The 20,897-nt window shown below is 42.9% G+C and overlaps 3 protein-coding genes across 4 annotated transcripts; 1 reads left to right on the forward strand and 2 right to left on the reverse strand.

The window, feature by feature from the left end:
- Window positions 1–2,645: 2,645 nt before the first annotated feature.
- Window positions 2,646–6,867, reverse strand: pdap1a (pdgfa associated protein 1a). Its single transcript, XM_080542229.1, has 6 exons — window positions 6,728–6,867; window positions 6,074–6,156; window positions 5,866–5,940; window positions 5,458–5,582; window positions 5,070–5,221; window positions 2,646–3,992 (listed from the first exon to the last, which is right to left on the reverse strand). The coding sequence occupies exons 1-6, from the start codon at window positions 6,738–6,740 to the stop codon at window positions 3,958–3,960; spliced, it is 483 nt and encodes a 160-aa protein (XP_080398355.1). The 5' UTR covers window positions 6,741–6,867; the 3' UTR covers window positions 2,646–3,957.
- A 6,738-nt stretch (window positions 6,868–13,605) lies between these two features.
- On the reverse strand, window positions 13,606–14,934 carry cby1 (chibby 1, beta catenin antagonist). 2 transcript variants are annotated; one of them, XM_080541672.1, is made up of 5 exons: window positions 14,900–14,934; window positions 14,564–14,665; window positions 14,342–14,447; window positions 14,017–14,129; window positions 13,606–13,815 (listed from the first exon to the last, which is right to left on the reverse strand). In XM_080541672.1, exons 2-5 carry the CDS (start codon window positions 14,639–14,641, stop codon window positions 13,735–13,737), a joined length of 378 nt encoding a protein of 125 aa, XP_080397798.1. In that variant the 5' UTR covers window positions 14,642–14,665; window positions 14,900–14,934; the 3' UTR covers window positions 13,606–13,734. The 2 variants fall into 2 exon arrangements, with proteins under 2 accessions (XP_080397798.1, XP_080397799.1); XM_080541673.1 differs by having other exon boundaries at window positions 14,564–14,687; window positions 14,900–14,932.
- A 1,499-nt stretch (window positions 14,935–16,433) lies between these two features.
- plbd1b (phospholipase B domain containing 1b) lies at window positions 16,434–20,627 on the forward strand (the record flags this gene model as incomplete). The annotated part of the gene is made up of 10 exons (XM_080542315.1): window positions 16,434–16,663; window positions 16,779–16,862; window positions 17,092–17,233; window positions 17,469–17,615; window positions 17,762–17,906; window positions 18,535–18,735; window positions 19,258–19,398; window positions 19,545–19,730; window positions 19,938–20,044; window positions 20,451–20,627. The coding sequence occupies 10 exons, from the start codon at window positions 16,434–16,436 to the stop codon at window positions 20,625–20,627; spliced, it is 1,560 nt and encodes a 519-aa protein (XP_080398441.1).
- Window positions 20,628–20,897: the final 270 nt, after the last annotated feature.

Raw genomic sequence — 20,897 nt, forward strand, 5'->3', positions numbered from 1 at the left:
GGCTACTAATATGGAGCAGTCTGACATCTCGTGGCTTTTGTTACTGCTTCTGTAAATGGTAGCTGTTCACACACCACCAAAAGGACCAGGATGTGAGAGAAAAAAGGGGAAACTAGCATTTATTTAGTTATGCTGATGACACACAGCTCTACATTAAAACTGCCCCAAGCCCCTCTGCAGCCATGTCATGTCTCACCACCTGTCTTGAGGAGATAAAGGCATGGATGAACAACAACTTCCTTCAGTTAAACAGTAACAAATCCGAAGCTCTTCTTGTTGGCACCCCACACCAGGTTCAGTCTTCGCCCATATCACAGCTCACCTTCGAGGGTCAAGTCATCCCCTTCTCCTCCTCAGTCTCAAATCTGGGGGTTAGGTTTGACCCTCACCTGACCTTCAGTGACCATATAAAACACCTGTGCAAAACCTCCTTCTATCATCTCAGAAATATTTCCAAACTCCGTCCCACTCTAACCCTGTCAGATGCAGAGAACTTGTCCATGCCTTTGACTACTGCAATCCGCTCTTCATCGGGATTCCTGGCAAAAGCATACAGAAGCTGCCATACATCCAGAACAGCGCTGCCAGGATCCTGATGAGAGTCCACAAATACAAGCACATAACCCCCGTTCTACACTCACTACACTGGCTCCCTGTCTCATTCAGGGTTGACTACAAAGTCCTTCTTCTCACCCACAAATGCATCAACGGACAAAAAAAAAATACACAGTGTGTATTTATATTCTTCACATTAAGATTGTCCTGTTTTTTTGTTTTGTTTTTCAGATAAAGAAACCGATGAGTCCAAGTCCAAGCGCTAGGCCTCCTCCCCCGAGGACTGGGCCTGGAAAAAGTTCTGGGGAGGATGGAGAGGGAGAACTGAAGGGAGGGGAGGGGACCAATATGACGGGTGTCAGCTCAGGGGTGTGCTTGGACTCCTGCCCTTCTTAGATGAGGGGAATGTGAGCCAGGTGTTTTGGTGGAGACAGGAAAGGGGTGAGGGGGAAGAAGGGACTCTTTGGGTGCCTGTTGGTTTCTCAACCTGTGATATCACAGGCATTGTAGTGTCTCCCTCCTCACTCCTCCTCTGGGTTCTAATTCTAAAGCTGCTGGAGTTTCATTCTTTTTTTTCTTTTTTACATTTTAACACAGTTTACTTATGAATGGAAAGAGTTGGAGGGTGGATGAGGAGGGGTTTTATTACTTCATCTGACCTGTTTTAATAAGGTTATTCAGGAAGAGGTGGTGTGATGGAGGAACACTAATAAGATCTGCATTATACAGGACTATATGTACTCCTTTTCTGTTCTGGCCTTCATCTCCACCAGCTGTGTCTTCATTCCCAATCAGACGGCTCAAAGGCCTCCCGAGTCCTGAGGAAGATCATGGGAAGAGAGAGGTCCCATAGGCAGCATTTCAGAGCATGTGTACGGAAAGGAATTCGACTTTGTGCCACTACTTATATTTAGGTGTTCAGTTTCTTCACATTTTGTAACCCGATGTTATGGCCCAGACATGTTCATGACATGTTCATGCCACAGCTTCTAATTGTCGATTGGCTGCTCAGTTCTAAAAAACGCAGTAGCGATTTGGCCGGCTGTCCCTGTGACTTGATTGGCTAACCAACCACCTGACAGCATGATATTAGCAGGTCAGAAAGGAGATCTATTGGTTAAAAGGGCTGATTATGCATTGTTATATTTCACATAATATGATGTAACTGATGTTAGTTCCACAGGTCAGAGCTTTGCCGGGGGCCTCTTACAGTTTGTTTCACCATTATGGCTGTTTCTTATGGGGTCACTTGTTTCTCTTCATAAGCGTTTTTCTTATTTGTCTTCGTAGTCAGTTTTAGGGTGTCCCTTATGGGACAAGTGGGTGAGGTAACTAGGAAAAGACTGATATTGATATTGTATCAGACTGATATTGTAGCTTAGACACACCACTAGATACTTATAATGAATGATCTTTATTGTCATTGTAACAGGTACAATGACATTTAAGCTAAATGTTATTAATAATAGTAATATTAATATTAATAATTGAAATATTAATTAATTGAAATGTTAATTGAAATTAAAGCAAAATAAGCTAAATGTTATTATAAAACCATGCTAATCACCATCTTCAACAGCACAAAAGTAATTTGCATGATAGACATGCACTTACGAAGCACTGCAGTCTGGTGGTCATGGTGAGTGCACATGTAAGTGCACACATATGCATAATGTGATGAGTGACGTGATATAGAGTAGCCAATAGCTAAAGCCAGTCAATTCATTGCATTTTTCCCAGGTGTTTTTCTGCACAGGTAAAAACTAAACTGAGCTACATTAAACACCCATCAGTAACACCCATCTTTGTTTGTCATATCTCAGCACCAGAGCGAACAAGAAAGCGATGGAATCAGCGCTTCCTTACTCCGTCTGTCAGACTGTTCACATCAGCTGTTGTAACCAAAGCAGTGCCTTTGTCCAGATCTGAAAAGCCCAGTGGCAACCCCACCACAGTGAGCCTGAGGTGGTCTATCAACTAAGGGCAACTTCTATAGTGTGTAAGTGTAACATACACATCAATGAAAGTACTGAATCATCCGAATTGGTCAATTCAGACAAAGACACGCACACACACAATGGATATTCATTTATCTATTAATGTATTTATTTTCTATACAGCAAATGAATTCAAATACAGACAAAAATCAAACAATTACCGACCAATCCTTTCAGTCCTGGAGAGTCCTTTACGAACATTAAAACACTTTTTATATACTGTATGTTTCAAGAGAATAATGAGTTCTTTCAGCCCCACCTCCCCTCCGTTAAGAGAATATTGCTTTCCTTTTCAAGGCATTTCAGGTTCCACTGTTGCGCTATAGCATAGCATGTTTATGATTACCAGAAACACAGACAGTGAGTTGGTCCTGTAAACTATCAAAGGCAACAAAATTGTGGTCGCTTATGAAGAGAAACAAGTGACCCCATAAGAAACAGCCATAATGGTGAAACAAACTGTAAGAGGCCCCCGGCAAAGCTCTGACCTGTGGAACTAACATCAGTTACATCATATTATGTGAAATATAACAATGCATAATCAGCCCTTTTAACCAATAGATCTCCTTTCTGACCTGCTAATATCATGCTGTCAGGTGGTTGGTTAGCCAATCAAGTCACAGGGACAGCCGGACAAATCGCTACTGCGTTTTTTAGAACTGAGCAGCCAATCGACAATTAGAAGCTGTGGCATGAACATGTCATGAACATGTCTGGGCCATAACATCGGGTTACAAAATGTGAAGAAACTGAACACCTAAATATAAGTAGTGGCACAAAGTCGAATTCCTTTCCGTACACATGCTCTGAAATGCTGCCTATGGGACCTCTCTCTTCCCATGATCTTCCTCAGGACTCGGGAGGCCTTTGAGCCGTCTGATTGGGAATGAAGACACAGCTGGTGGAGATGAAGGCCAGAACAGAAAAGGAGTACATATAGTCCTGTATAATGCAGATCTTATTAGCGTTCCTCCATCACACCACCTCTTCCTGAATAACCTTATTAAAACAGGTCAGATGAAGTAATAAAACCCCTCCTCATCCACCCTCCAACTCTTTCCATTCATAAGTAAACTGTGTTAAAATGTAAAAAAGAAAAAAAAGAATGAAACTCCAGCAGCTTTAGAATTAGAACCCAGAGGAGGAGTGAGGAGGGAGACACTACAATGCCTGTGACATCACAGGTTGAGAAACCAACAGGCACCCAAAGAGTCCCTTCTTCCCCCTCACCCCTTTCCTGTCTCCACCAAAACACCTGGCTCACATTCCCCTCATCTAAGAAGGGCAGGAGTCCAAGCACACCCCTGAGCTGACACCCATCATATTGGTCCCCTCCCCTCCCTTCAGTTCTCCCTCTCCATCCTCCCCAGAACTTTTTCCAGGCCCAGTCCTCGGGGGAGGAGGCCTAGCGCTTGGACTTGGACTCATCGGTTTCTTTATCTGAAAAAAAAACAAAAAAACAGGACAATCTTAATGTGAAGAATATAAATACACCCTGTATAGGGATGGGAATTGATAAGATGTTATTGATAGCGATTCCATTATCGGTTCGATTCATTATCGATTCCTGAACAAAAGGCCTACACGGGTTCAGCTCAAAGCTGTTTTATTATATTGAGTCTCTGAACAAAGTGTATAATATCTGAACATAACATTTGAGCATAAATAAAAATGCATTTAAAAATAAAATTGAAAATAATTTAAATGGTCTTTATATCAAAGGATATAACTTTGAAAACAAATATAAAACTGATACACTCAAAAAAGTATTCTTTTTTGCATGTCTGCTTTCTCTGGGAGGATCCTAGATCTCTCTGGGTTAATAGTGTCTCCAGCTGTGGAAAACACCCTCTCAGATGGGGTTGAGGACGCCTGAAGGCACAAATATGTTTGACAACAGTGGCAGTGTGTCTCTCTCTTCTGCCAGCACCAGAGCACAGGGTCAGCTGATAAAATGGGAGAATATTTGTACAGCATTCATTTTCATTTAGGTTTTCTTAGTCAAAGAAAAAAGCTGATAAGCCTGTCTGTGTTGCGCTATTAGCATAGGATATTTACCCTGAGTAAGAGACGTGTTGCTAGCTTGGGAGGCAGTGGCACACGTGCCTAGTGTCAAAAACTAGTGTCAAACTAAACTAATTTTAGCCCATGTTGTGTCGAAAGATGTTTTGCTGGTGTTTCCACCCTTACCTGAAATTATTATTTTAAAGATGTTACCAGTAGCAATGATGTAATGTTTCTTTGTTAAATGAAGCCACGCTTTGGACCGTTTCTTCCTTGACTCTTTGTTGCAAGTTTCAGAGTTTGACGCAAACATTTTTTCAATGCGCAACTGTCAGCGCATGCACAAAACATGCCTGCATCGATAAGAGGAATCGATAACTTGGAGGCATACGATTCCGATGCATCGAACAATTTGGAACCGGTTCTCGATTCCATTCCCTAACCCTGTATTAGCCAATTGGACTGTTACATTAACGTAATATAACATACTACTAAAGCAGTATGACGCATTACCTTTCTTCAGCTCATCTCTCTTCTTGGCAGCATCCTCCCTCTGCTTCTTGATGATGGCCAGCCTGGCGAGGTCAGCCTTCGCCTGGTCAGTCTTCCCCTCCAGGTGCAGCTTCATGTAGCGCTCCTTGGCTTTCTGCTTCTCTATCTCTTCCCTGAAAGAGTGAAATATGTTTAGATTTTCACTTACTTTCCATTTGTATGTCTGTTTGGCCAATGTTTACATTTATAATTCATGGCAATAAAGCTCAATTTAATTGAGAGACAGTGAAAAAGTGACCAAAAGGAGGAGAAACAGAGAAAATACACAGAGATTATACATATTTATGATTCTCAGATAAAACTGCTTTCAATAATAATTTCTGGGAATATTCAGACGTGAGACACCCACCTCTCTCTGCGTGACAATTCCTTAGGTGCGTTAACGTCTAGCTCTGTCACCTTCTTGCTTTTCTGTGATATACGGTTTGGATTCTCGATCTCAATCAGCCCCTCAACTCCACTCTTCTTCTTATTCTAAAAACAAAGAAAATACTTCAGTACATCAAACAGAATTCAACCTCAGAATTCAATCACAACTAGAGCAGTCAACTTGGAGCAAGACAGAGCCCACGCGACATAATTAGCAATTAGTACAAAGTAAGTTGTAACCCTACATTTCACCCCGTTTTGAAGATCAGAACTTCTGAAAACTAAGATTGAAGTGCCTGTGCTGCATCAAACCTCTAACAAAGGTTGGATTTGAAATAGGCACTACAATAACAACGGTCAGCAGAGGCAATAAGACATTTTTCCTTACAATATTGTCTTCATCACTGCTGCTGCTGTCAGATTCAGATCCTGATGCCTCCTTCTCCACTCCACCATTTGCCTCCTGTCACACAAACCAAGCACATGTTATCTTCACGTTCAAGCCAGCCCATCAGAGTTTTGAATGCATTCCTTCTACCTCCGTGTATATTGGTGAATGCTATACTATGGAGACAGTGATGTAGAACCACTCTCACCAACTCTCTTTGCGCCTTCATTTGTCGGTCGATTTCTTCAGGGTTGCTGAACTGCTTGCCTCGGCCCTTGTGACCCTTTTTCCCTGAAACACAAAAGAAGCGCTTTAATGTGGGCGACCAAGAATACATTGAGATGAGTCACACATGACGTTCACTGCGGCATGGATACACACACAATGTGACATATGGAACCAGCACGACAAAGTGCAAATGATCACGTCTGAGGTTCTTTGACATATTAGTATTAGCCACAAAAGGATTATGGCAAAACAGTTGCCCACACATGTCCTTATGGACAGACAGTCAGGACGCGTTCGTCAACAACAACGACGCTGTCATAAAGCTGAAATGATGAAATCCGCCGGCTGCACATGGTAATGGTATGCTAGGGTAGGGTAGCTCCTAGCTGGATAGTTAGCTAGACACCTAAAATAGCTAGCTAGCGTAATATATCAGTTACACATCTAGTTATAACTATTGGCTGGAACATTTCCAGCTAGCTCATAACATTTCAAAGAAAACACATGTTACGTTAGTTAAGCTCGCTAGCGAGCTACTTTTTTGACTAGAAGTGGAACTCTTTAGCTCGCTATGCTAGCTACTGGAGTTGCTAACGCGATTATATTAGACAAAATAACAGTGTTTGATACTCACCACCTCTCGGCATGTTTAGGATAGAGCTTTAACGACTGACACTGAAAAAAATATATATAAAAAAATAAATAGGTTCACTGTTTATCCAGTAAAATAGGAGGTTTGGTTTTGTCTTGTTAAAGAACAGGCCCTCTCGTCTCCCGCTGCCAAGCAAGCAAGCGCAAATGTTCAGCTGCTTCCGGTGACTCAGTGAAAGGGGCGGGGCCGGGATGCACAGCTCAACCAATGGCTAAACTGACACATTGATCGGCATGTAAACAGACCGTTTATATAAGCAACATACATGTACAGGGCGGACTGAATGTGAAAATGACCAATAAAAATACCGCCGTAATTACCTTATGTGGCGGTATTTTTTTAAGTGGAAACCTTTATGTTGAAGAAAGCCAGACCACTATAATAGTGACTATTAATTCTTTCTAGGCTAGCTAGATGACTGAACTTGTCTTGTTATGAGTCCGTACTGTCTCAAATGCAAATGCATAGACTGCATAAACATGTTTAGCCCATTGATAATTGAAGGTTATGCCACAGGAACCAAGAGAAACTGTAGGCCTTCTACTTCATTGTTAAATATTACAGTAGGTAGGTTAATATTTCATACTGAATGATGACAAAACACATTGGTACACAAGAGACTTATGAAAGAACATGCAGACCAAACCGATTCAGGGGGGTATTCCATCAACCTCGCTAAAGGAAAGTGTAGGCTTGTTTTGATAAATCTCGGGAGATTGACGAGGCTACCCCCCGTCAAAACGCAATTTCCCCTTTTTTCCCGATTTTGAGATGAGTTGCTCTTTTGCCTCCTAAACATGTTTTCTTTCATATTAGTGACAATAAAACGTCGACAAAAACACATTTGGTTGTTTATTTTACTTGATTGTGGTGCATGCGTCCGTAAAATCCTCATAAATTCGCCAAAAGTTAGTAGTTTACGCACAGCTTTACCGAAACGGCTGCTGTCTGAAATACATCAAGCCTGAGTTTGTTTGAAAGATGTGTTTCTTGTGCTCAAAATGGCCGCTTCCAAAATTTACAACGCCCCTTGTATCAGCAACCAATCACTAAAATAGATAGGTTGCATTCTTTTAAAATACGCGATTCTATTGGTTGATGCGAAAATTCTCGAATGTGATTGGTTGTCGTGTCCCATGTGACGCGGAAGGCTTGACTCAGTCGATTTTACGCAGAAGGCTAGACAACGATAGACAAGGATAGTTAGAAGTTACGCAGAAGTTAGACAAGGAAATATACGATAAGAAAACAAACATGATGAAAGTTTCATGTTTCAAATTCGGCAAAAAGAAGCAGATGCAGCTCCGCTTGGCTAGAGAGAAGAGAAAGAGGAAAGGTGACGTGGAGGAAAATGTTGATGCTATTCAAAGTGCTTCGAAGGTAAGTCCCTTTTGTTGCACAGAGATAAGAGAATTAATTTCGTTGTATCAGTACAATGACAATAAAGAGCATTCATTCATTCATTCATTCATTCTAGCGCAAGCTGTCGCTGTCGCCGTCAGCGAGCGCTTCTGAAGAGCACGCTGCTGCGGCTACACAAGGCTGGCTTTTGGCGCATGTTGGCCAACTAACTGGACTGATTGCCGACCTGCAATGCCCGGATTGCGGAGAGAAAGGTGCACTAAAGGTGGACATTGGTCAAGGGAACCAAGGATTCTCATCCAACCTTGTGTTGGGGTGCGTTGAGTGTGAGTACAACAGGAGCACGTTCTCTTCCCCTCGTCTCCAGTCCACGGCGTTTGACATAAACGTCAGAATGGTGGTCCTCGCACATGAACTGGGAACGGGCTATGCAGCCCTAAAAAAAGTCAGCAAAGTGCTCGGGATACCTGGGATTGGACACAGTACCTACGTCAAGCACAGCAAGATGGTGTCCGGTAAGAATTCTCTCTCTCAGGCTATTTTATAGTGTATTTTCTATGGCAACAAGTGGGAAGGGAATACTTCAGTATGTAATAAAACAGTGTGTGTGTGTGTGTGTGTGTGTGTGTGTGTATGTGTATGTGTATGTATGTGTGTGTGTGTGTGTGTGTGTATGCTTTCGTGTGTGTGTGTGTGTGTCTGTGTGTGCGTGTGTGTGTGTACGCTTTCGTGTGTGTGTGTGTGTGTGTGTGTGTGTATGCTTTCGTTTGTGTGTGTTTGTGACAGTTTGTGTGTGTAGGCTAACAGTTACTGTAGGCAGAAGCCTCTGTGTGCGTGTGTGTGTGTGCGTGCGTGTGCGTGAGAGAGAGGCAGAGAGAGACAGTGATCAATACTGTTTTTCAGTGCAGTAATCAGTTGATTACTATACTGTTTGTGTCTCATGATTGATATTCATACATAATGGCAATAAAATGCATCAGTCTCTTTGTTCTCATCTTTACTTTTTATCAATAAAACTTCAGATGAAGAGTTGGTGATTTGCTTTGTTTTTTATTTCAGCCGTAGAGACCAACAGAGGTCTTGAGAGCCTCTCCAACACCAGAGAGGTGGTGCGGCAGGCCTACGCCGACACCGACCCAGATGTGGCAGAGCTCCTGCAGGAGGATCCGGACGCTGTCATAGACATCTCTGTATCATTCGACGGAACCTGGCAGAAGAGGGGGTTTTCATCACATTATGGCATCGGGGTCTGTATTGACATCCTCACCGGGCTAGTCATCGACTACGAGGTGCTGTCAACCTACTGCCACTCTTGTGTCCTCAAAGCCATTGCTGTCAAGGACAAAAAGGTCACAGAGGAGGACTACAAGACCTGGAAGGAGGAACACACCAAGTCCTGCTCCCAAAACTTTGCTGGCTCCAGCAAAGCAATGGAGCAGGAATCCGCCAAGCGCATGTGGGGCAGGTCAGTAAACCGCCACCAGCTGCGCTACACGCAGATGCTCGGCGATGGGGACAGTTCAGCGCTCCGGGAGGTGGTGTCCCTGGACCCCTACCCGGGGATTGTGGTTGAGAAGCTGGAGTGCATCAACCACGCGCACAAAAGAATGGGCACTGCTCTGCGGAAACTAACTAAAGAAGGCAAGTTGGGAGGGAAGGGGGTCGGCCAGTTAACCGCCAAGAAATGCAAGGCTTTGCAAAATTTTTACAGGGTAGCCATTCTGTCAAATCTGGGCAATTTACACGTGATGAAGAGCGAAATATGGGCGGGCCTCCTCCACTCAATGTCGGATGATGAACATCCTACGCACGACAGGTGCAATGTGTCCTGGTGCTGGTTCAAGAAGGCGGAGGAGAAGGGAGAGGAGCCCGACAGCCACAGCCAGCACCCTCAGAACTTTCTCTGCAAGGAGGTGGGGAAGAAGCTGCTGCCTGTCTACCACAGGATGACCAGCGATGCCCTTCTACAGAGGATGCAGCATGGAGGCACACAGAACACCAATGAGTGCCTCAACTCAGTAATCTGGGCGCGGTGTCCGAAGACAGTTTTTCAAGGCAAAGGCCGAATTGAGGCTGCTGCAGGGATGGCCGTTACAAACTTTAATGAAGGTGCCCATGCCATGCTCGGTGTGATGGAAAAGTTGTGGCTGGAAAGCTATATGGTCACACTGGAGAACATGAGGGGGGTCGATCTGCTCCGGGTGAAGAAGGCAGAGGCAGCGACGAGCGCAGCGGCCAAGCGTAGGCGTAAGCACCTCAGCACAGCCCAAAAGCTAAAAAGGCACCAGCAGGAACTGAATGAAGGGCAGATGTATGGGGCTGGGATGGCTGAGTAGATGAGTGTGTGTGTGTGTGTGTGTGTGTGTGTGTGTGTGTGTGTGTGTGTGTGTGTGTGTGTGTGTGTGTGTGTGTGTGTGGCTGGCTGGCTGGCTGTAGTTCTGTGTGCTGATTACATGGTGGTGCCAGAGGTTTGTGAGAGAGGGAGACACTTTCTATTCCATAACAGCCACTATTTGTAGCCTGTGTGCATTTCTGTTCAGTTTATGTTATTCAGTTATCAGTCAGGTGTTTAGGATGTTTATTGCTAATGGTTTGATTAGGTTTTGTGTTTGTGAATAGCAGTTTCAAATAAAAAAAAATCATATTTCACAATACAAAACTTTGAGTGTTTTCCCGAAAATGGGTTTTTATGTGTTTGTCCATATGAGTTGCCCATTTTCCTTGCACCAAAACAGACCAAACTTTCCACATTTCTTCCTATCCATATTCTGCTTCTCTCCACACAAGAGTTTGATGATATATCATTCATAGCCCTGTTTATAGTACATTTTATACCAAAACCATGGCGAAAATAGATTTTTTTATGACTATGGACAGTATTTCCTGATGTATGGGCTGATACGAGGACAGACACAATCTTTCATGGAAAAAGTTTGTTTTCTTATGTGTCAACATAAATTAAAAAAAAATGACACATATGATGGTGTGAGTGATCCTGGAGATTTGGGTCCAATTAGCATCTAATTTGCATAATAAACATAAACAATAATACCATTCAGAAAACTTGCAATAAATTTTTTCTTAGTTTTTATGTACCGTATTTTCCGGACTATAAGTCGCGCTTTTTTTCATAGTTTGGCTGGTCCTGCGACTTATAGTCAGGTGCGACTTATATGTCAATATATATATATATAATTTCATACTGACTGACATGAACCAAGGAGTAAACATTACCGTCTACAGCCGACAGAGGGCGCTCTGGGCTTGTGACAACTATATGCTGCTCCTATTTCCCCTGAAGAAGTTATCTAAAACATTAGCTTGTTGAGGCTAAGCAAACGGTAGCTTGGTGAACTTGCTTACTGGTAACTTGCTTGTTGGACTCGCTGGCTTGTTATGTTCATTTAGCCTATTCAGCCTCCCAGGTATGTTCTTTATGCTATTGTGTTGCTGAATAACTGTTAATGTGTTATGTTAACATGCCTGACTTCTATTCAGCCTGTTGTTCTGTGTCCTATTGTGTAGTTGAATAAACTTGCCTTTCCAGATTACATGTCTGTTCTTGGTCTTGGATTTTGTGAAATATATTTCTAAATAAATGCGACTTATAGTCCAGTGCGACTTATATATGATTTTTCCTCTTAATGTTGCGTTTTTTGCCTGATGCGACTTATACTCCGGAGCGACTTATAGTCCGGAAAATACGGTACATAACAAACTGGGAATGTGTTCATAGTGATATCTATTTTCTTTCTTTTTTTGCCTATTGGGGGGGGTAGTCTCGCCTTAAAAAAAATAAGCCTGGTTGTCATAAACATGTATTCCATAACAAGTCAGAGGAGTTGAACCAGGCTATCTTAACCAATGGTAAGACTATGCAAAAATAAATTAGGTTTAAACTGGGATGGGTCACAGAATAGAGGGTTGACTAATCTCTGAAACACTCTCATTGGATCATACTTCCAAGAACATACTCTGTTCTGAAGAGTGCTGAATGAATGAATGGTCTTTATTGTCATTGATATAGTACAGGTACCAAACAACGAAATTTGGGAGGGGGGGCTCCCCTGGTGCTAGGAAAAAAAAACTAAAAACAAGAAGGGAAAAGAGCTGGTTTATATAAATAAAGGCTATGTACACTATCCACTATACTATACTATACAAATAAAACACTGTGCTGTACTCTATGCTATGCTATACCTATTCTAACATTTCCTATCACTGAACCTTATGTACCCGAGGGTAAATCCTGAGTTTCAAAACATTTGCCATGTGATGGCAACTATGGCAATTGTGGTTGTCATAAGTTAAAGATAAGTCTGCTTCATGTTTTTCTCTTCCTGTACAGAAATGTCTGTGGCTTTGCTGCAGCTAATGCAGCCGTAGGAAACAAACACAGAAAAAGGAAAAAGCAGGAAAAAGCCTGCAGCAATCAGCTCTGCCCCAACCATGTAAACAAATCTGCTCATAGTTATTGTATGATTCCACCAGTTGACCACCAAAGAGACCGACAATCTGTCAAGAGTTTTCCAACAGTCCTGCAACCTTTGTAAAAGTATACAGTATATGATGTTTATTGTTGATTCCCCCATGTGCCATAATAACCCCTTGTTTAGTCCTGAAAACACATCTCAAAAAAACATCCAAACACTCCATCCAAACCCTTTCCTGCTCCTCCCTTTCCACAGGACCACAGGCCAAAAACACTCCAGAATCTGGTTTTATTATGTCTCTCAATCCTTGACTTCACAAAGTCCTTTGTATCCCTCTGTTGTGCATCCTCTCTGTCTCTCTCTCTCTCTCTCTCTCTCTCTCTCTCTCTCTCTCTCTCTCTCTCTTAAGGGTTTCACCTATTTGCAAGGACAAGCTGCCTATAGATGTCCCACCCCCCACTCTTACAATGATTAATCTGAAAATTATGGGAAGTGTTGTCTATTTTCATGTTTAAGTCAAACATCAACATTTATTCCAATACTGTAATATTAACCATAATATCTTTCCCATTGGAAATCCTTTCTAGTTCCCAGACATTGGTTTAACCTGGCACTGGCGGTTGTATAGGACTGATGCAAACAGTGAAAAGCTCTGCCATTGAAACAGGCTGTATTATATACCTTGAGGTAAACATTGCAGGGGTAAAACAAAAGTTTAACAAATCTTAGTGAATCAAACCGAGATGTACTCTCGATGATCAAATGATCCCTTTATGTGTTGGACCCTCAGTTAACCTCCCCTACTTCACTGTCACTAATAATGAAGTCAGCTGTTCTCTCTTTTTTAAAGAGCATTAAGAACATAACAATTAAACACAGGTTATAAACAGTGAATGTATGCAATTGAAGAAAACAGTATCCTCAAGTTAATCCAAATAGTTTAATATAGTAAAAAAAAATGTATATGAAAATGTATAAATGCATTCAGCTGCCAAAAAGTGAGTCAAAGACATTTTAGAGTGTTTTAAACATTCATACATTCAATGATTTTAGGTCTAGAAATTATAAATATAATTTTACAGTACATATACAATTAGAATCACCGTCCATCATCACCGTCTTTTTTTTTATATTCCTTCGTCAATCCGCTCCATACATGCAGTCATTGGAAACTCCTGTTAGGTTTCCTCTGCATCACTTTCTCCTCCGAGGATGATTCTTTACCTCCTCCAGCTCCTTTTCCATCAGGTGAGATTCTGCCGTGGTTTCTGACAACTATAAGAGGAAAATAGAATCACATTTACCCTAGTCCTTTGTTCTAGGAAGGAACTGGAAGTCTCATATCCTGGGTCAATTAAAAGGCTTCCGTATTCACCTAGTACAACTTAATGTAACAATAATCATACTGTGGCCCACAAAGTAATATCATTATTTACAAACATATATAAGTGGCATGCACAAAGTGAATCAACTCACCATGTCCAAGAGGAGGTCAATCTTCAGCCTCAGTAGATTGTTCTCCTCTTCTAGCTGTAGGTTCCTCTTTTTCAATTTCTGCATCTCCTTTCCTGATACGTTCCCTCCTGACTCTGTAAAAATGTAAGGCAACACATGGAAGAGAGAGAATCAATAAACAAAATAAACACAGGTAGTGTCATTGTAGAGTGAAATACATGCTCTCTTTAAGCTTTCTGAGATATGTTCTGATAATCTGCAAACATAGTAATATGTGTAAGGTACTCAATGGCAAGCCCGAGTGGACCTCAATTCACTGTCCGAGATCTCCTCATCGGATGCCTACCTGCAACCCATTGCCCCTCTTCAAATTTCAAGCTCTGACCCCCAATGCTCATCATGGGGGCTCCATACTCAAGGCCCAGTTCTATTTCCCTCGTAGATCGATCCAACTAGAACACAACAAAAAAAGTAGCTGGCTACAAATCATTGCAACAGAACAGAGTACAGTAAATAAAGCAGAATAGAATATTAACAGAATACAGTAAATCACTAGAAAGCAACTCACAGTGTGGAGATTGGATAGAGAGGCAGACTTGCGCGGTGGGGTCTTCTTCGGGCTGAAAGTGTTGCCAAATAGCGGCATCTTCGAGAGCGGTATAGACTTGGACTTTGAGAGACGGGTAGAGACACTGTGAGGATTAATGACCATTTAATTGACCATACCAGATGTTTGACTGTTACTCTCGCCGGTCTAATTCAGTTGCTAGAGCCAGGGCAGATAACAACTGAGCTAGCCTAAAGATGTATGCCACAGTATTGACTCAATTGATGAGGAAATAGTGTCTATATAGCCACCTTGAGTACAATGTTGAGTGAATTAAACATTCATGTTATGTGTTACCTGTGTTTAAAGTTCAGACTTAGTTAATATCCTTCAAGTTGCTAACCGCCAAACACTTCTGTTTTCCAGTTTGGGCTAACGTAGCTAGCCATACACTTGCGACAGTTCCATTATTTAGAGAAGAAAAAAGAGGTAATACACGAAACTATAAATGGACTCCAAGTAGATAATGTTCAAATAATATATTATTTTCCTTGCATGTTAATTGTAACGGAATACGCGTTGTTGCTGAATTGAACTACAAAGTCTAGTTTTTATCCATTCAAAATATAGAATCTTGATCAATACCCCTGCTGAGGAGACGGAGTGGGCTAATCCATCGAGTTGAGCGGGTCACTATGGTGATGGCGTCAGTGAGTGCTTCCGTTGAAGAGATGACTTTGTTTACTTTGCAGGTTCTTAACGCGTTTGCTATCTTCTGAGACATTACTCGAAAATGAGGAGAATGTTCATGCTATGCAAATAACAGTTAGCATGGTATACCAATTGCATTTTTGTGTTATAAAGGCTAAACCCCGCCCACTTCCAGAACAAGCCCCAGTGGCCTAATGGATAAGGCACTGGCCTCCTAAGCCAGGGATTGTGGGTTCGAGTCCCATCTGGGGTGGACATTTTTTGCGATACGATAATTGTGTATACAAGGCGTTACAATTATAAACAGTCATTTAATAAATAAATAAATAGGTTCATATCGAAAACATTTGCATTGGAATCGTTTCCAACACCGACATGAGCCAATAAGGATGCGTCTAAACACTCGACCAATCCAGTTAGTTTCCGCTAATTAGACTACTATCCAGCCAGCTCGTAAACAATATTAATGTCAGTCAATTAGCGATTGTTTTGCAATTAATGGCTGTCATAGGGAATAAGAGATTAAGACCATGCACTTGCATTTTAATTTGGTACGCTGTGGCTGCATTCTCCGTTCAAACCAACCGTAAGTAGTTAATTCTTCAATATCGTTGACGTTGCTTTCGTTATTTACATTTATGAAGAAACATTTAGAAAACTGAGTATTGTTGAAACCAAACGACAAACGTGAGACGATCGGTGTGCTACGTAGCCTGCGCTGCGTTGCGTTTGATTGACAGGCTATAGGGTTTTTATTTTTTAAAAATGCCAATGGTTTGCTCTTTTTTTCAGGATCTTAGTGGCGCAGATAAATATCCAAAGCATGTTCCTCCACTCATTAAGAAAGTCAGATTTATTTGTCTTCCCGTTATTGTTTTAGTTATAGTTTCAATTGTCTGATATACTGTATTTCTCCATATCTTTTGAAACTTATTAAAATCAAATCAAACACATTTAGATTTCACAATTTCATAAAGTAGCATACAAATCAAAGGTATAACTCCCTATAGTTATATAAACAGAACTTAAAATAGACAAACAAGAGATCATGACTCTTCTATGGATTGGAGATGAAGAAACAATAATTTAAACCAAACATTAAGTTGAGTACACACAGACAAGACCATGTGACCATCAGTGATATATTATATAATGTGTGTTATTCAACTCCCATCCTCCTATGTTAGAGATCCAAGAGGCCACTGTGTACTGGGATGCTGCCCAGAAGAGTGTGATTCTGAGGGAGGGGGTGATGGAGCAGGAGGGGGTTGCCTATGGCTATTTCAACGACACTCTCACCCTCACGGGTTGGGGGGTGTTGGAGATACGGGCAGGGTATGGGGAGACCGCAGAGAGCGACGAGATCACCTACTTCTTGGCCGGCTATCTAGAAGGGTACCTAAGCGCAGAGTGAGTGGTTTGTTGTCAATGTCACAATCATTGTGCTTGTTTGATATACCGGTAGAGTGAGTGGTGACTTAAAAAAAAGAAAAAGGCAACACTGAACTTGCTCTCTCTCCATCAGGCAGATGCTTAGCCACTATTCCAACATGTATCCCGAGGTGATTAAGGATGAGAAGATTCTTGAGCCCTTGAAAGACTTCATGAGGTATGATGATTCCTCCCTCTCAAATCGCTTACATCATATAGCACAATCATTTCCAGCAACCGGGAGACAACTCTGTAATTCCACTATATGACAATGTTTCAGAGATTTTACATTAGATCTTGACTAGTAGGTTGGTTAAGGTCATATTCAGATCCAATGAAGTTTCTGCATCGCCTCAGGTAGTAAACACACAAGGACCTACTAACATCTACCTGGGGACTCTACACAGTATGCAGGACTTGTGGACCAGGGAGCAGGTGAAGCTGAGGAGAAACAGTGACCCCCTGTGGTTCCATGCAGGACTGATCCTAGCTCAGCTGGATGGGCTTCAGGCTGGGGCTGCACACTGGGCCAAGAGCAGACAGACAGAGGTAGGTAGGTGTGTGTGTGTGTGTGTGTGTGTGTGTGTGTGTGTGTGTGTGTGTGTGTGTGTGTGTGTGTGGTCAGACTGTACACAGATGCTGTTGCAAGCTGTAATACTGCTCTTTCTCTTCTGTTTTATTGGGCATCAGCTTTTCAATTGACCCACTGGGGTCATAAAAAAACATTTCCCAGTCCTTTATGCTAAATCTCAATATATCTGCTCTACCTCTCTCCACCTCCTAGCCTCTATCAGTGTTTGCAGTGCAGTTGCTCAATGGGGTTGGAGACCTGTTGGACCTCATCCCAGCACTGGTACTACGCGCCAACTCCTCCCGGGGCCCTACTCCTTTCAGGATGCCTGGAATGGGCCACTGCTCTGCACTTATAAAGGTTGGTATGCTATTTCATTAGACATTTATTTATTATAAAACTTTCCGTCCTACGTTCTACTCCAAGAGGGCCTGAATATCCTGAAACAGGGCCTGAATACCATGTGGTCATTGATGCAACATCATTCATGCCTTCCTCTGTCTCAGATGCTACCAGGCTTCGAGAACCTGCTGTTTGCACATTCCAGCTGGTACACCTACGCTGCCACCATGCGTATCTATAAACACTGGGACTTCAGGCTGAGAGATACTCAAGCCGCCACGGGCAAGATGTCCTTCAGCAGCTACCCTGGTAGAGGAAAACGAAACATTTAATTACTATAACTGAAACCAAGCAGTCTTGAATTGCTATTGTTGAATCTACTACCCCTGTCTTGAAAAAGAGGAACGTTTGTATATACAAAATAGAGGAATGATGAATGCCACAATAGAGGAATGATGAAATGTATTCCGGTAGCATAGTTCCTCATTTTCAAGTCAGAAGCGGTGATATGATGTTTGAGAGATTTTTGTTTGAGAGATTTGCCAACCTCCCTGCCATAGAAATCCCCTTGCAGGCCCCATTACCATTACACCAGAAGTGGCTTAAATAGTGCTATTACATTATCTCTATCTCAGAAGCATTCTACATTTAAAAGGACATTATTATACACTTTGGTATCAGTGATGATACATCACCCCCCAACCCCCCATATTCCCTCCTCCTGTGAGATATGCTGGGCTAAGGGCCAGTAGTTATTCCTGCCCACGTGAACAGAAAAAAGAAAACTCTGGGTGGGCAGGAATAACTCTTAACCCTATGGTGCTAGGGCTGGTACGCCCACCACCCAAGCACTCATGTACCTCCTCCCTCTCCCCTCTTCTCCTCTCCCCTCCCCTCCCTATGCTTCTCTCTGAGCCCCTCCTTTCTCTGTGCGCAGGTTTCCTGATGTCCTTGGATGACTTCTACATCCTGGGCAGTGGGCTTCTGATGACACAGACCACCAACAACGTGTTCAACACCTCCCTGTTCAGCCTGGTGACGCCCCACAGCCTGCTGGCCTGGCAGAGGGTACGACTGGCTAACACACTGGCACACAGCGGAGAACAGTGGGCACAGATCTTTGCCCAGTACAACTCTGGTGAGGCATGGCATGGTCATCTTTGGAGAAGTGCTCTGTGTGGGTGCTGTGATAAATGTAAAACCTGTAATGACGTTTTGATATCGCTGTCTCGCAACAACCGCAGGCCTTAGTTTGGACACCTCAGGTATTCAGTAAATAGTTTTACAATAGTCCGACTTACAGCCATATACAGTAGGTGGATACATCTACAATACATGTCATGCACAGAATGAGTGTCTGCTGGTATATTAAAGTATAGGTCGTAGAATTACCAAGCTATATAATGCCTTACCATGAGCCTGTCCTCCGATTTCTACCTCCACCAGCCTCCCCTGATATGTACAGTTTGAGCCCCTTGTAACATTTTGGTTCCCTAGCTCTGGTTTGACTAGTATACCTTTTCTTTACAACTCGAGTGGAACTCTTTGGAACTCGAGTGATTGAATGTCATTAATCAGGAAATGTGTGGTCTGTACAATACAATCAGATAACGCCATTTCACAATAATAACCAGTGTCACTGGTACTCCCGGTCTGTCAGGCACCTATAACAACCAGTACATGGTGTTGGACATGAGCAGGGTGACCCTGGGCCGGAGCGTCAGGGAGGGGGCGCTGATTGTGGTGGAACAGATCCCTGGACTGGTGCTGCACTCAGACCAGACACAGGCCCTCCGCCATGGTAAGGGGGCCTTTTAATCCTCATTTGCATTTAATTTGTCCGCAAGATTTCCTCGTTCATTTCGCCATTTATGGCATTTAATTTCTAACATTTGAATAATCCCGTGGTACTCTATGGCATTGTATTTGTCATCTTTACTGCAACAGGCTATTGGCCGTCCTACAACGTCCCCTTCCACGCAGACATCTACAACCTGAGTGGTTACGGGGTGATGTGGAAGAAGCGCGGGGAGGACTTCTCCTATGACCTGTGCCCCAGAGCCAAGATCTTCCGCAGAGACCAGGCCAAGGTCTCTGACCTAGCCTCCTTGAAGCACATCATGAGATACAACAGTAAGTTCTGCTACATGGTTTTGACATGGACTCATTGTGTGCATGCTTTTCTTCTTGTCTTCTTGCCTAAATACCCCCCACCCCCCATCACATCACCACTGTACACACTGTGTCCCTGCTTCAAGAGCTATGCACTCCTGCCTTGAAACTCCCCTCCTGTTCACATCTGTAAATCTGGAATGCAATGCTATTGAGGTGTCATTCCAGACTACAAGAAGGACCCGTATTCCAAGGGCCACCCATGCAAGACCATCTGCTGTCGCAACGACTTGAGGCTGATGAGACCACGTCCAGGAGGTTGCTATGACACCAAGGTCAGGGCTCATAATAAAAAAGCAATCAGCTTAACAAATAATAATAACATTCATTCACACATAGCATAACTATTTCAGAGAGAACATGAGAACTCCAACATTTGCTATTTCCTTCTTTTCATATTCACACAAACCTCCTACAGTACCTCTAGGCTGCATCTCAGTCAGTAATCTGAAGTGGCTTCCTGTCCTTGTCTCTGTCCTTTCATCTGCACTGATGTGAAAGGACACGTGAACCCACTTTAATAGCCATCCACTACATTGCTCTCATCAATCATGTGCATTGCAATGAGCCTGTCTTCCAATTTCCGCCTCCACTGACGCAGATTGGAGAGAAGCAGGAGCCGTCTTAGACTGTTGAGAGTGAGACACACCCTCCTCAACTCCCTCTGTTGTTTTCGTACAGGTGACAGACTTCCACATGGCGCGTCAGTTTGTGGCGGAGGCTGTGAACGGGCCCACCACGCAAGGGGGCCTCCGCCCGTTCTCCTGGGGCCATTTCAACAGCACTGCTCACCAGGGACTGCCCCAGACCTACAACTTCAGCTTTGTCACCATGCGGCCCTCCCTCTACCTGCCTTGATTTAGGCCCGGGTTCAACGGTTTAGAGAGAGGTGCTTGCAAGTCTGAAAGCAGAGGTGGTTGTGGTAGTGGTGCTGGTGCTGGTGAGGGCAAAATGTTATTGGTATTTGTTTGTTCATTGCCAACCGCCATTAGCTGTTTGTTTACGAATAGGCAACTGTACGTTTTCCTGAGTTCTCACAATACAGGGGCTTGTTGTTGTTTTTTTATGCTCCATATATAGTTTCTCAGTACAGTAGCCTATATTTCAATCAATTAGGACAAGGAATAT

This window comes from Nansenia antarctica, assembly GCF_963989245.1.
Source record: "Nansenia antarctica genome assembly, chromosome: 11".
Taxonomy (NCBI): domain Eukaryota; kingdom Metazoa; phylum Chordata; class Actinopteri; order Argentiniformes; family Microstomatidae; genus Nansenia; species Nansenia antarctica.

Coding starts and splice junctions, on each gene's coding strand:
- cby1 (XM_080541672.1), bottom strand. CDS start 14,641: ATGCCGCTATTTGGCAACACTTTCAGCCCGAAGAAGACCCCACCGCGC. Junction 14,448..14,563: donor CTCTATCCAATCTCCACACT/GTGAGTTGCTTT, acceptor GTTGTGTTCTAG/TTGGATCGATCTACGAGGGA. Junction 13,816..14,016: donor TTGACCTCCTCTTGGACATG/GTGAGTTGATTC, acceptor TTCCTCTTATAG/TTGTCAGAAACCACGGCAGA.
- pdap1a (XM_080542229.1), bottom strand. Junction 5,583..5,865: donor GCAGTGATGAAGACAATATT/GTAAGGAAAAAT, acceptor CTTTGTTTTTAG/AATAAGAAGAAGAGTGGAGT. Junction 5,222..5,457: donor GAATTGTCACGCAGAGAGAG/GTGGGTGTCTCA, acceptor TCACTCTTTCAG/GGAAGAGATAGAGAAGCAGA.